Source organism: Haplochromis burtoni, unplaced genomic scaffold, assembly GCF_018398535.1.
Source record: "Haplochromis burtoni strain Fernald_Lab_line unplaced genomic scaffold, NCSU_Asbu1 Contig_43, whole genome shotgun sequence".
NCBI lineage: Eukaryota > Metazoa > Chordata > Actinopteri > Cichliformes > Cichlidae > Haplochromis > Haplochromis burtoni.
In genome coordinates this window covers 1-14,700 of record NW_024582404.1, presented here as the reverse complement: position 1 = coordinate 14,700, position 14,700 = coordinate 1, and the positions used below count along the sequence as shown (strand labels likewise).

The 14,700-nt window shown below is 39.6% G+C and overlaps 1 protein-coding gene and 1 pseudogene across 2 annotated transcripts; both read left to right on the top strand.

Annotated features, from left to right (window-relative positions):
* The first annotated feature begins 2,824 nt into the window (after positions 1–2,824).
* Positions 2,825–8,808, top strand: LOC102298517 (cilia- and flagella-associated protein 157). 2 transcript variants are annotated; one of them, XM_005948950.3, is made up of 8 exons: positions 2,828–3,214; positions 3,700–3,971; positions 5,187–5,340; positions 5,423–5,669; positions 6,319–6,419; positions 6,604–6,754; positions 7,826–7,931; positions 8,674–8,795. In XM_005948950.3, exons 1-7 carry the CDS (start codon positions 3,147–3,149, stop codon positions 7,901–7,903), a joined length of 1,071 nt encoding a protein of 356 aa, XP_005949012.1. In that variant the 5' UTR covers positions 2,828–3,146; the 3' UTR covers positions 7,904–7,931; positions 8,674–8,795. The 2 variants fall into 2 exon arrangements, with proteins under 2 accessions (XP_042076035.1, XP_005949012.1); XM_042220101.1 differs by lacking the exon at positions 6,604–6,754 and having other exon boundaries at positions 2,825–3,214; positions 8,674–8,808.
* Positions 8,809–8,970: 162 nt separating this feature from the next.
* LOC102298845 lies at positions 8,971–14,692 on the top strand (annotated as a pseudogene).
* The last annotated feature ends 8 nt before the right edge of the window (positions 14,693–14,700 follow it).

Here is a 14,700-nt window from a genome sequence, read left to right as displayed (position 1 = left end):
TTTCTTTCTTTCTTTCTTTCTTTCTTTCTTTCTTTCTTTCTTTCTTTCTTTCTTTCTTTCTTTCTTTCTTTCTTTCTTTCTTTCTTTCTTTCGCTGAAGTGTTGAACTTGTAAACCAATGTTACAATGAACGTTAACAAATGTTCAGCTTTAGGTGTTTTTTAAAAATGAAAATTCCTCTCAAATTATCAAAATGCACACAGGAAGGTTGTTGGTAAGTAACTCTTAAAACCTGGTGAGTTTGAGAGTAAAAGAAATTAATAAAGTGAATTGTTGTTATTTTTTTTACACATATGTGTTGATTCCAAATATTTTAAGCTTTTTACCACTTGGAGGTTTGTTTCCTGAGAACGTGAAAGAATTCAGGTCAAGTATTGGAAAGATGGAATTTGTATACTCTTTATTCTATTATCTACACTTTGCTGGCTTATTTGTACAAAACAAAACAGAAAGATAACAGGTTGAAACACAGGAGCAGAACTGCATATTACAGAAAGAGGTGGCGGTAAAGCCAAAAAGCCCAAGAGGGAAATAACTAAGACAGCAATAAATTTAGACTTAATTTAAGGATGGATTTCTTTCTTATAACACTTCCTTGTAGACCTGTCTGAGCACCATGCCTCCTTCAAGCTCTCCAGCTACTGTTTCATATACGTACCATATAAGCTGATGTGCAGTTTATGTGAAAAGCTTCAGTAATGACTTTGTCATGACTTTCACAGCTTCTCTTGACTGCCATTTGTCAGGGATGGTTCAGAGAGTTGAAATAGCAAGCCGGAAGTACTTTAATATCTTTTTATGACGTTTGCCTCTTTTAGAAACATCAGTAAACTTTATTTTCAGACCCCAGGGTGGTTGTTGGGTACCATCAGTGTTTGAGGAGACAGAAAACTAATCATCTGGAATGTCATCAGCTGATAATGATCCATGAAAGTCCTGAAACGTTAACAAAGGATTCCCAGTTCCAGTAATAGTGCACTAACGTTTAAAGAAAGGCTCATTTTGGCTCAGTCATCAAACTATTTCCTAAATATGTCCAAATATTTGCTTCCAGCTTAACATGCACACAAACATGTTGTGAACACAAAGAGGAATAACGAGGATCCCAGCGTCTCTGCTGACCTCTGTTGGTGGTGACTTGGAAATGCAAGCAACTGGAAAATATCTCTAAAAATACCCACTTAAATCTCCCTTTGTGAGACAGTCACACCAATTGTCTTCAGTCTTTCCTACAAAATGTTAATGAATGAGTGATTAATGAGTACACAACCAATCTAATTAACTGAGTTATACAGTTAAATCTATAATTTGTTGGATAAATACACAATTGTGTAGTTTTGTCTGTACAGACTTTAGAGTAACTGATCAGGAATTGGACTCATTTTATACACAGAGCAATATTTTCAGATCCTCAAAACTAATTAGACAACCAATCGACAGGCAGTTTCAGGTGAGGCCTCTTTCTTCATTTCAAACAAATAAAGTAAACATGATGTTTGAGCTTGATTCAAAGTGCTGAGTTTAGAGTGTAAAGCTTTTCTCCGTGATTTTAAATATGAGGATCAAAGAGAGACAAAAACAACATCTACTGCTGAGGAGGTCGGCATGTCATCATCTTGAGTTCACAACAAGGTGCAAACCACTGATTAAGTTCAAGAACAGGAAGGACAGGTAAGATAAGACAGAGATTAGCCACCTCATCACATTTTCCAATCATAGGACAGACCTCGACAATAAATCAAGTCAATCTGACATACTGTCTGACCGTATGTGTGTTTTATTCTTCATATCTACAATTTGATGTGTAAGTGTAGTTATTACCAGAGTCTAACTACTATTATATCATCCACGCAGCAAGATCTGGGCTTATTCTTCTATTTTGAGTTGGCTGTTATCCATCCACACTAGGAATGGGAAACCTTTAATTTCGGTGTCTATGTGACATGGTGTACTCGAAAACAATCAGTGATGGAGAGGAAAGGAACAAAAACAGGATGAAAAAACAAAAGAAAACACATGTGAAGTCAAAGGAGCTTGCAAAGAAAGGCGTCTGGACTTCTTTAAGTTGCTTGAAGACGTTTCACCTCTCATCCAAGAAGCTTCTTCAGTTCTAAGGTCAAATGGTGGAGAGTCCCAGATATAAGCCTAGTGGGAGTGACCCCCCACAGAGGGGAAAATGACCCCCTCATGATCCTCTAATCGCCTGAGCCAAGGTGTGAAACTGGGCGTGGGTCCCAATCAGCCAGAGTTTCGGGTGTGTTCATTGTGAAACCTGGCCCCACCTTATCATGCGAATTCCTGAGGTCAGATGGCCCAGGATGTGAGTGGGCGTTAAGGCGTCTGGGAAGGATCTCAAAACTGGATTATAGGTGGCAGAGAGTTGGTGTCGTAAACATGTGAACTCAAATCCATCCAAATATAAAAGGAATAAACTAAAGAAAAAGATGACATCAGCAGCTTAAAAGCATAGATGTTAAAGATAAACTGCAGTCACTATGTATTGTATGTATAATCAACTAATGATGATCACAGTGTTGGCACTGTTTCATGGGGGTTTGTATTGCTTTATAAATATTACAGTATGGAAAAGAAATTTATATAACATAGAAAAAAGTTAATTTATAATAAGTATAAAATAAAACAGGAATTTTAAAATATTTTTTTCTTATTTAAGAAATATGAAAATCTTACATATATTTCTATATAAATTTTAAACTAGAAATAATAAAAGGCTAAAACCTCAAAATAGCCAATATAAATAAATAAACGCAACCACATAATATTGAAGTTAGATTGTGAAAACTGATCTGACAAACGGTCCCTGAAAGCATCACTCGATTATAACAACCTATTCCTTTTCTTCTTCGTTTTTTTTTCTTTTGAAAAACACCATAAACTGGAATGAAGATATGTACAAAGAAGAAAATGCCACTGATATCGGATAAAATAGATAACATCGATTTAATAATATTTAATGTTTAATTAAAGAGTAAAGTTTGACTTGAGAACTTCCGGAGCGGTCAGTTCCTTAGTAACAAGGACAGTAGCCAAACGGTTTGTTTGCAGTTATCGTTTTCTGCTTAAACTAGTTAAATAACTAATAAAACCGGAAAATACACAGGAGAAAAAGCAAGCACAGCAGATAAAATGGCTTCCGATAAAGAAATGGTCTCATATTTGAAACAAATTCGATATCTAGAGGAGCAGCTGGATAGGTAAGTCTATTTCTCTTTAACTTTATCGAAATAAATCCGTAAGAGTTCATTTATACAGTGAAATATGAGTGTAATTGTATCTTTCTTTCCCACTTTTAACATATTAATGTTAATCTTATCAAAAACACTTTGAGCTTTTCCCTTCAGTGTTGTCTACTTGCCTAACCTAAATCTCGAAATTTAGATTATTGGGAAGCAAATAGTGTAGTATGCAAATAAAATTGAGAGAATACTATATTTACGTTAAATATAACAGAGAATTAATTTAAAGTGCAGTACCAGGCAACAGTCTTGAGGCACCGCCCCCATTTCTTTAAGTTTTGCCTTCAAGGAGCCAGTTCTCCTTGTAAATGTTTTTAAAGCGGCCTTGAGCAACAATTAAGTGAACAAGTGAATGCAATGATGCACACTGTATGTATAACAAAGGTCAAACTAGATTCTTGACTCTAATCCCTGAGCCTGCCGTGTCCCTCTTCAACCTGCAGCTGTCGGCCTAAACAAGAGCAGATGGAGAAAGAATACCAGGAGCTCGTCTCTGAATTCGCCGTGCTGCAGGAGGACTCAAAAATCCAGACTGGTCACCTGAAACGCATCCTGACTGCAAAAGAAAAGAAGGTGACTGAGTTGTTGGAACAGCTGGAGAATGAGCATCAGGAAGCCAAACGCTACAGAGACAACCTGATGCTGCAGCACAGCAAGGAGATGCAGGAGATGCATGAGCGGATTGAAAAGCTCAAGTCAGAGAACAAGATAGACGGTGAGAACATTTTGACAGCAGCACCAATAAGAAAAAAGCAAATTATCAATGAGACCAAAAAAATGATTTGATATTCTTACAAATTAATTCTTCAGTACCTGAAAACAGGACGGGAAGCACATCAGAGCACTTCCTGGGTTTACACTGTTGTTGTTTGAGGAGCTCTTTGAAAAGGGAAAGATAACCATGTGCACTCATCAGCCACATTATTAGGTACACATCTGCAGCTGCTTTTTAACACAAATATCTAATCAGTCACTCGCATGGAGGTGACTCAGTGCATTTAGTATTCACTGATTTGTTGTTGCGATGTCAGAATGATTAACTCTAGTTCAGACTCTCTCCACACAGTAAGCAGACTTTTCCACACACTCCGTGAGGCGTCATCTAACCATCATGGCCAAGATGACCGACTGAAAATCAAACCGAGCACATAAATGGGGAACAAAGGGGATTTAAGTGACTTTGAATGTGGCGTGGCTGTTGGTGCCAGGTGATCTGGTCCCAGTATTTCAGAAACCGCTGATGTCCTGGGATTTTCCCCACACAGCTAATACTAGGGTTTACGGAGGATCGGCTAAAAAGGGAAAATATCCAGTGAATTCTCTGGGAGAAAATGCCATGTTGAGCTGATAATAAGGCAAAAGTAACTCAAATAACTACTCAGCAGAACCGAGGTATGCAGAGGAGCATCTCTGAATGCACAGAACTTTGATGATAGCAGATGAGCTACAGTTGAGTCCATGCCACGAAGAATTAAGGCATCGCTTAAGGCAAGAGGAGTTTAATCCGAGTACTAGCAAGGTGTAACTAATGAAATGGCCGGTGTGTGCATGTACAAACGTTGGATACCTATAGATGCAGTAACTTAGTAAAGAGCTGTTTACAGTGTGATGTCAAATAGAGAAATTTAGAATAAAAATAAAATGTAAGAAGCAGTGAGGACAGTGTGGTCACAGTCCCCACTGAACAGGTGGTGCTTACACACTGTTTCAAACACCTTCGAGTGGAGCGTCATCTCTTCGCTAGCTCAGGGAGACATATTTCATTACGTCATTAAATCCCAAACCTTAGAAACGACTAAAAATAGCACTATTGTTTAAAAATGAGCCACAGGCTTAGTTTCAGAATCAACTTTTTAGATTTCCTTACCTGGATTACCCAGCATGCATCAATAATCTCTTTGCTACCTGTACACTTCTCTCCTCCCCTCAGTGAAAAAGTTGGAGCAGCAGAAGAAGGACCTGATTTCAGTGAACTGGCGTCTGTCTGCCATGGAGTCTCTGTGGAAGCAGCTGGAAAAACAGAAGGAAGAGCATGACATTGCCACCAAAACAGTGAAGGTGGCAGAACAGGTGGAGATGGACAGGTGAAGTCCAGTCAGGATCTCACTGTTTCTTCACAACAAGCAATAAATATTCATCCATTATTCTCTCTCGTCCACTCACCAGGAAAGTTGAGCGATTGCAGAGCATCGTGGAGCCTACTGTAAAGCTGAAGACTGAAAAAATACTTACGAAAAACAGGGCTGAGCACGAGGAGCGGCTGGAGCAGCTCCACTTTCTGAAGAGTGAGCTGGTGCCCCTGCAGGAGGACGTAGACGCCATGCAAGCCAGACAGAGGGATCTTTGTTCTGAACGAGATGAACTGGAGAAAGATTTCATTAAGATTATTCAGCAGAAATCCATCCTCAAGAAGGTGAGAGGACAGCTGTTCGTGACAGTAATGTCACCTCACTAAGACACTGGATGTTTCATATTAAAGCGCCTTCCAAGTGTTCTCAGGAACTGCGGACAGCTCACAGCAGCTTTCCCGAACGGGTTTGAGACTGAAAGTTTATATAAATCTACTCAGTTTCAGTTTTTTTAAAAAAGACAGTCAACTGATGAGAGTGATTTTAAGTTGGACTGAAAAAACAAACTTATACCTATCATTCAAAGTCGCTGCTTCCCAAGAAGTTAGCAGTATTTTTGAGATTTTTGAGAATTCGCAGTATTTTTTATTACATTTTTTTCTCTACATCAAATAAGAAATGAACAGCGCATGTCTTCCATTTCCTGTGAGGACCAAGCACTGGTCTCAGTGTTTTGCACTTACACATATACTTAAAGATATCTGTTTTAGTGTCGAAGGTCAAACCCAAGAAGAAGATGGAAACTTGATGTTTTATCTGATAGGATGTATGAAATCATTACGTTTGCAGCTTCTGCAACGAGAACGCCTGAAATATATAAGCTCCCAGCATTGAGCTTGATATTGTTTATGACTATGAAATAAAAGTAACATTAAATATCATTAATTAAAGCACAATTATCACTAAAATCATTCACTGTCTTCCATTTTTCAGAACGTACATGAGCTAAGAGAGCAGTGCCAGCAGTTGACTACAGAGCTGAAGGACTGTACGCTGGATAAGCTGCGCACACTGGCTAAAATCAAGACTCTCGGGTAGAAGACAAATGTCTTTTTAAATGTCCACAGAACAGGATCAGACACATATTTATTTTAGTACCAACTGACAGACTTACATTAAAAGAAAAGATTCAGGCTATTAAACACATTTTCAGCTCATCTCTCGTCACACATTTAAACTGAGCTACGCTCTAACCGAGTGTTTAACCGTTGTTTTCAGCCAGAGTCTGTCTTTAGTGCACGAGGAGTGCCGTCAAAAATCAGCCAGGATAACTTCACTCTCAGACCAGATCCAGAAAGTCAGGTGCAAGAATTTGAAGCTGGAGGGTGTCAAGCAGGAAGCAGCCATCATTCTCGGACACATCCTGTCGGTAAAACACAGTCAGGGTATCAGTGCCGCTGTTTTAGTGCCCCTGGAAACTCAAACTCTGGATATGTGTGGCAGCTGCAGGGCAGGAAAATATTGGTTACTGTCCACGAGAGCTGCGTTTGTTCAAGAGAAGGCAAACATCCCATTTATATTCTTAACACACGCATCAAGTGGTGCAAGAGTTATAGACAAAGTAAAGATTTATATTCAGAACTTATAATATTTTCTTTATTTTCAGAGTATTTGTTTGTAAATTAAAGACAGATGTCACGAAGACAACAAATGATGGTTTCTTTAAAAACATTTGAATTTGCAGTGTTTCTTTTGAAAGGTTGGAGAATGTCATGTTTAAAGGTAAGTTTAAAACGTCAAGTTGTCTTCTTGCCTCCCAGAGGAGAAAAGTAATAATAATAATGGACTGGATTTATATAGCGCTTTTCAAGGCACCCAAAGCGCTTTACAACACCACTATTCATTCACTCTCGCATTCACACACTGGTGAAGGCAAGCTACGGTCGTAGCCACAGTTGCCCTGGGGCAGACTGACAGAAGCAAGGCTGCCATATCGCGCCATCAGCCCCTCTGGCCAACACTAGTAGGGTAAAGTGTCTTGCCCAAGGACACAACGACCAGGACAGAGAGCCCAGGGATCAAACCGGTGACCTTTCGGTTACAGATATGCTTCCCAACCCCCTGAGCCACAGTCAAACAGAAAAATATCAAACATTATCTTAAAAACGCACAAGACATGGTTAGACTTTAGTAAGAGCTGAAATACAGCAGTAAAAATGGAGTAAAACCTACAGTTAGAAGAAAAAAATGAACTATATTTATAAGCTCATGCTTACTCACTTGTACCTGCACCTCCTTCCTGATTTAATGCATTAGCATATCCACTACTGAGAAGGATTAACTATAATCTGTTAGATTCTCACAAATGTACTGGGTAGTCGTTTTAAGAATATTTAATATTCAACTAGATCAGATATTTGAGTAAAACTTTCTCTATGCCTCTGTCCACTGAGATGTCTGTCAGTCATTATCAAAGCTTTGCATTTTCTGTCATCTGCAGGATGCAGAGAAGTCGTCTGAGAATCAGTGGAAGGTGCAGAGGCTGCTGGAGATCCTGGATAGCACCGCCGTGCTCTGAAGATGACCTCTGGCCTCATGCCAGTCAGGTACTGGAACCGCTCTTCACTGGATTGTGTGTCATACTCTCATGACTTGTGAAAACAACAGTGCGGACTCTGCTGGGAGCTGATCTCTTGTTTTCATTGAAGCTGTTTCCTCTCAGCAGCTCAGTGAGCTGGATCAGAGCCCTGCGAGGCCCGAGTCCTAACAGAGCCAGAATGGCTGTTAACACTTCTCATCAAAGTAGCTGAACAACAATGCATTCCTCACTAAATGAGGCTTCAAGTTTAACACACAGTAGAGTAAGTCAGTGTCCTGGGCCTCAAACGTTCTGCCCTTTCTGCATGAATGCCAGATATTTAGAAAAATAGTTCAGCACCTAAATTATTTTCCTTTAAATAACAATAAAGAGTGAAGGAAGAAGAACGAAAAGATGGGGCTATTTTATGGGTTGATCTCACTTAGAAGTGAATCTGCAGATGTTAAAAGACGACTGCAGACAAACCAAAGACCACTGAGTGGTAATATTACTTTGATGAATGTGGAAATAAGCAGCTGTTTGCTAACAAATTCCTCCTTCCAGTTTTATAACATGATACTTCTAATGTGGCCTTCCTAGTGTGTGCTGCACATATTTTGCATTTTTCTTTGACAAATAGTCAAAATGTGTTTTAGTCTCTGTAAACGTAAGGTGTTAACGTTCAGCAAAGAATCTCAAGGTAGTAAATGTAACATTCCTAATCTTGTCCTGTTTATGTGTGCAGCGTGTAAAATCTGTTTCTCCCTCAGGAATCAGACACAGGAGCTTCTGCAGAAAGCTGAACAAAATCCTGTCAAAAGTGAGGAAGAAAAAGTGGTTATGAGTCCGTCACCTGTGTGAAAATAAACATCTCTTTAAGACTGTTCTGGTACTATTGCAAATGATCACCGTTGTTTTGCTGCAGAACATTTACATTTACAGAAAGTTATGCGGGCGGTGTGGCGGCGTGGTGGTTTGCACTGTTGCCTCACAGCAAGAAGGTCCTCAGTTTGACTCCACAGTTTGGCTGGGGACTTTATGTGTGGAGGTTTGCATGTTCTCCTTGTGTTTATGATGGTTCTCTCCAGGTACTCTGGTTTCCTCCCACAGTCCGAAGACAACAATTAGTTGGGGTAGGTTACTTGGTGATTCTAAATTGTCCTCTAGTTTCAATCCCCACATGAAGCTGATAAGAGGATGGATGGATGTTCTTTTGAGTTCCCAACCATGAGTTGGTTTTTAGAGAGAAGAAAATTCCCATGTTGTCCTTTCCTGGGACTCCTCCATGCAAAACGGCTTATAGATGCGTGACAACTGTGGGCTTATTAAGGCTGCTTAAACAGCCCGCTCCATATGACATCTCCCAGTGGTTATGTAGAAACCGTTAGCTGATGTGGCTAGCTTTGAGATCAGCTGATTTACCAGGAATGCTGCTGAGCTTTACTTTACAACCTTCTTGAGCCATAAATCACAATTAGCTTAATCAGTGGAGTTAAAGTTGTATACCTCATGGGTGATTTGTTCCAGCAGTTTATTTCAGTGAGTGGTTGCACAGAAAAGTGTTAAATCCAAATCTTCTAGCTTGAAGTTGTGTCAGGAACTTCAGTCGTAGGAAAACGGCTGGTATTATTATATAGTTGCTGCCCTGAAAATGTGCATCTGATTGCAAGCACCAGTAGGTAAAAGTGATAATCTCAGCATTTTTAAAAAATGGTGGCAAAGCTAAGCTCAGCTCACTCTGTCACAGTGACCTTCTGCTTTGAATAGCTGGCACCACTTAAAAGTCAGTGAGGTGTAGTGGAAGGAGAGGTGGAGTTCTGGACAGATAGAAGAGGAGTGAGAAAACAGAGGAAGGTCGGTGGAGACAAAACCTCTGCAGCCTTCACTCTCCGACATGATAGAGCTCTATCTCGACCTGATCTCGCCACCCTGCCGCGCCGTCTTCCTGTTTGCCAAAGCGCTCGGGATTCCCTTTGAGTTCAAGTATGTCGACCTGATTGCAGGTAATCTCACAGCAGCTCACTTTCTGCAGTAAAATGGTAATTATTATTTACAGTTTGGAGATTAGCAGAATGCTACTGAACTTGGAAGTTTGCAGCTCTGCAACTCTACGCAGAGACTCTTCAAGAGTTCAGGGGACTAAAATGTCCTGCATGCTTTTTCATTTGTACTGTTACCATTAACAATAACAAAAATGCTCCTTTGGGCTGCTTTTCTTTTTCACATTTCACCCAGAAAGCTAGATTTACATTAAGTCTTGATGCACAACTTTTCCTTTCCTGACTGTGTATAATGGAGACGTGCTGGGGAAAGAAAATAAAGAAAACTGTTTCAAAGCAGATACAAAGAAGAAAAAGGGGGATTATGAGTCATTAAAACCACTGGAATTGAGACCAGTTTGACATTTTTGTCTTTATTATTTCTGCGTTCTCCACATGATGGAAACATGCCAACACAAAAAACTTCAGCACGCCTGTGAATTTCACGTGTTTGTGTCAGGGCAGCAGTACAGCAGTGAGTTTGGGAAACTCAACATCGTGGCGAAGATTCCTGTCATGAAGGATGGAGGCTTCACCCTGTCAGAGAGGTACAGCAGGCGTCGAGTTTCCGCTTAGCTTTGTTTCAAATAGTTTGATTCTTTTTCAAGCTGCTGCCTGAAGCTGCTTTGGGAGTCTGGTCGGTTCATTTGTTCACAGTAAGTTACTAATGATGAAGATCTAATGGTTTAATGCTGCTGTTAGTACTATTAACACTTAATAGTGCTATTATCAGAAAAACAGTAATGGATGATTCTGCAGTTAATTGAACAAAATGACCATCCAGCCACTCTGCGCTTCAGTTTTAGCAGAGTTTCTGTCACATTTCCTGTCGTTAAAGCATCATTAGTTTCTGTTCTGTCTTGTCTTGCAGTACTGCAATCCTGAAGTACCTTGTGCAGAAATACTCAGGGTCAGTGGCAGATCACTGGTTTCCTGCCGGCCTGCAGCAGCTCGTGCCAATGAATACTTGTGCTGGCAGCACGCGAACCTCAGAGGTCACTGTCAAAAGGTCTTCCTGCTCAGGGTTCGTGTCCCAGTTTGACCAAGTGCTGCGTCCTCACATGACACGTTTCATCAGCTCATTTGCTCGATTAGTTCTTATCTGTAGCTGATTTTATAAGGTATATAATACTTAATATCCTTCTTCTCCTACTATTAATGTTGCTACAGTCATGTTAGCAGCTCTGTGAAGCTCTCCTTAAGCCCAACTGTTCTCTGAGGTTACAATAGAATAGAACAGAATACAATGGAATGGAATAGAGTAGAATAACCCTTTATTATCATTGTACACGTAAAATGAATTTGTGTGTGCTCCACACCAACTGTGCTGAAATAAAATATAAATAATAGTCAGGAGAATAATATACAAAATATATACAAAAACAATAGAAAGGTACACATTAGAGAACAAAAGATAACGTACTCATATAATTCCTTAATATGTTTGTGTTTTATGTTGTCAAATTTTGACCATGCTAACAAATACCTACTGGTCTTCCGGCCACTATAAGCTGCCACGCTGGATCCGTACTGCTGCTTACTGATCTTTGTGTGTCTGTTTGAGTAGACTCTGTTTCCGGTCATCATGGGTCTTGAAGTCCCGGAGGTGACCATGGATGCTGCTCTTGAAAATATGAAGCAGTCGCTCAACCTGTTGGAGGAGAAATTCCTCCAGAACAAACAGTTCATCCTCGGGGACAAAATCTCTGTGGCAGATGTGGTGGCTGTAGTGGAGATCATGCAGGTACCACAGCTTCTGTCATTACTTCTATTTGTGTTTCTTGATTAAGTTATATTCTTGGATTTGTGGTTTTTCATGGTTTGGATTTGAATTCCTGGTCTTTAGGTTTCTGTCTCTGTGCCTCTCCTGTGTTCCTTGCGTCCTAGTCAAGTTATGTTTTCATGTCTGTGCTTCTCCTTATTTCAGTGTCAAATCCGTGTCTCTGCGCCCGTCTCGTGTTTCCTGTTTTACTTTGACAGTCTCGCGTCCTTTGTTAATGTTTTCAGTTTTTCTTCCTCCCCGTCTCGTTATGTTTGATTACTCCCAGCGGTGTCTCTTTCCCTCATTACTCCCTTGTGTATTTAAGCCCTGTGTTTTCCTTTGCCTGTTGTCGTGTTGTTCCATGTGCTGTAGGTGTCTCAGTTTTTCTGGTTTCTGTCATTCTTAGTTCTGTGATCCTCATTTCCTAGTGTTTAGTTCTTAGTTTCCATGTTCAGGGTTTTGGTTTGTTTTTTTGTACGTTTATTTTGTGGAGGATTTTTCCAGCAAATAAAGCTGCTGTTTACATTCCATGGATCCCTGATCCTGCATGCCACACAGCCACACATGACACCTTATTTCTCCCACATTTTCAGCCCAAGATGTCAGAGTTGTTTTTGTTGATGGCTACATGCTCAAAAGCTACATTTTAGGATCTAAATTATGTAAATAGGAACAAAAAGGTTTGAATTTTTGAACAGGAATAGATCCCACATACCAATAACTGCTTTTCTCAATGTGTGTTTTACAGCCTCTTGGAACTGGTGTAGATGGGTTTGAAGGCCGTCCGAAGCCGATTGCTTGGAGAGGGTGAGTGAAGGAGGAGCTCGGTGAGGAGCTGATGGACGACGCTCACAAAGCGCTCATGCAGTTGAGCGGCTTGCCAGAGAAGCTGAAGAGCAGCAGCGAGTTTCAAGTTCAAACTGAGACTTCAGAGGTTCTTCAACTGAGGAGGTTTACGTGTACAAACAGACACAATAAATCTTTGACTGCCTGTTGTGTTGCATCTTAAAGTTTACTGCTGTATTTCTTTCATACATGAAGAAAACACGGGGAGGATTCTCTGTTTTGATTGATGAAATGGGTGAAAAACTGTGTATAACAAAGCCAGTGGTTAACACATTGTAGAGGGAAAAGAAAAGAAACTTGTATGTAGTAGTACAGCACACTCTCCCTGAAAATGACAGCACCATCAAGCAATGCAAGTTCATAACTTAATTGATCATTTACTGTAAATTTGACCATCTGTGATTTCTTAAGATAAATCTATTTTGGAGTCTGATGGCTCGTTATGGATGGCTGGACATGTTCTCTGCAAAGAAACTTCAAAATAATTATAACTTTGTCTATAAAGCATTTTTAAAATATGCATCCCGTCGCCCTGTTTCCATTCTCCTATGCAAACAGGGCAACAGCACAAACTGACACTCCTAAGATAGCCTATTAATCAACAATATTGCAAGACTTAAGGGATTACTGGTGAAAAAAGTTACAGAAAAACTTTATATATTTTATATTTTTTTTTCAGTAGGCAACTGAAAACCAATCAACACCACGAAAATGGACCATATGACACGAGTCATCAAATCGCTGCGATGGCTCCCTGTGTATAAAAGGAGAGATTTAAAAGTCGTGCTAATAGTTTTACAGGCCATCAGGAACAGGCTTAGGACGAAGCAAAGCCAAACTGCATTTAGTGTTCATGCTCCCCAGATGTGGAAAAACCCTTCACACCTGATGTGTGTGGAATCTGCTAGCTCATTGAAGTAAGGGCTAAAAATGTTGTTTCCTGCAACTTTCAGGTGATTTTTAACTTGCATTAATCATTAAGACAAAAAAACAATATTCTGTGTGTGTTTAACCTCCTAAGACCTGAACTCTTTGATGCCTTTTTAATTTCTCTTTGCTATTTGGGCTGATTGGGACCTGATGAATGTAAAGACAAAGAATTATGTTTTTACCTGATGTAGTCTCTGAGAAGAGTATATCAGGCAGGCCCTTGTAGAGCAAAATGTAGTATTGTGGTCTTTTATTTTTTTAAACTTAGACAAAACAGACTACTGCCCACTGCATTTAGTTGATCCTATCACTCTTTTACATCTTGGGTGATTTCGTACTACTATGAGTGGATATGAGGTCTCACTTTGCAACGCTTCTCCCGCTCAGGACGATTATAATACTCAAAGGCCTTTATTCAGCATGTCTACTTCTGTGATGTAGACATATACAGTCACAAGGATAAATAGATCCACGTACATACTAAAGAGCTGGTATTTATTTCAAAACAGTGTTGAAACCTAAACACTAATATTACATTCTGAGTTATATTCCAGCTTTTAGCATATATGTGTTTCATTGTTTCCTGGGAGAAGACCAAAATGTAACAATCAAATTCTTGGTTGTTTTGCAGTGAGGACAACGTTTCAGTTTGACAGTAGTTTTAACTCTTTTATCCAGTGATCTAATTTGAGTCGCTTATTACCAAAGCTGAGCAAACACTGCCATCTAGAGCACATGATTAAAAACAAACAAACCAAACAAAGAAAAAATAACAAAGAAGGGCTCAAAAAGATGTGCAAAAGTCTCAGATCATTTTAATATTGCATTTTAAACACTTAACATGTTTAACTTTAGCAAAATTAAAGCTCCTTAAGGGGAGAAAAAAGAAGCAATGATAGAAACCACCAGTTTCCACAGACAGCAGAGGAATTTATCATTACTATGTTGAACTTTTAGGCTCAGCCAGTCAGTCTTACAGCTCTGCAGCTCTGTGCTAATTTCAAGGTTGGTTCAGTTCATCTGTGAATCAAAAAGGTCTGAAAGGTTTAAATGAATGTTAACCTCCTGCAGGCATTTGGAGAGGATCATGTGTGAAGTCTGATGTGTGAGGAAAAAAAAAAGAAAAGTTTCTGTGTGGTGTGTGATAGAACTGTGTTAAAATGTGTTAATATGTTAAAAGCAGGTTGAAGACGGCTCAGAAACATTTGAAGATTAAAATT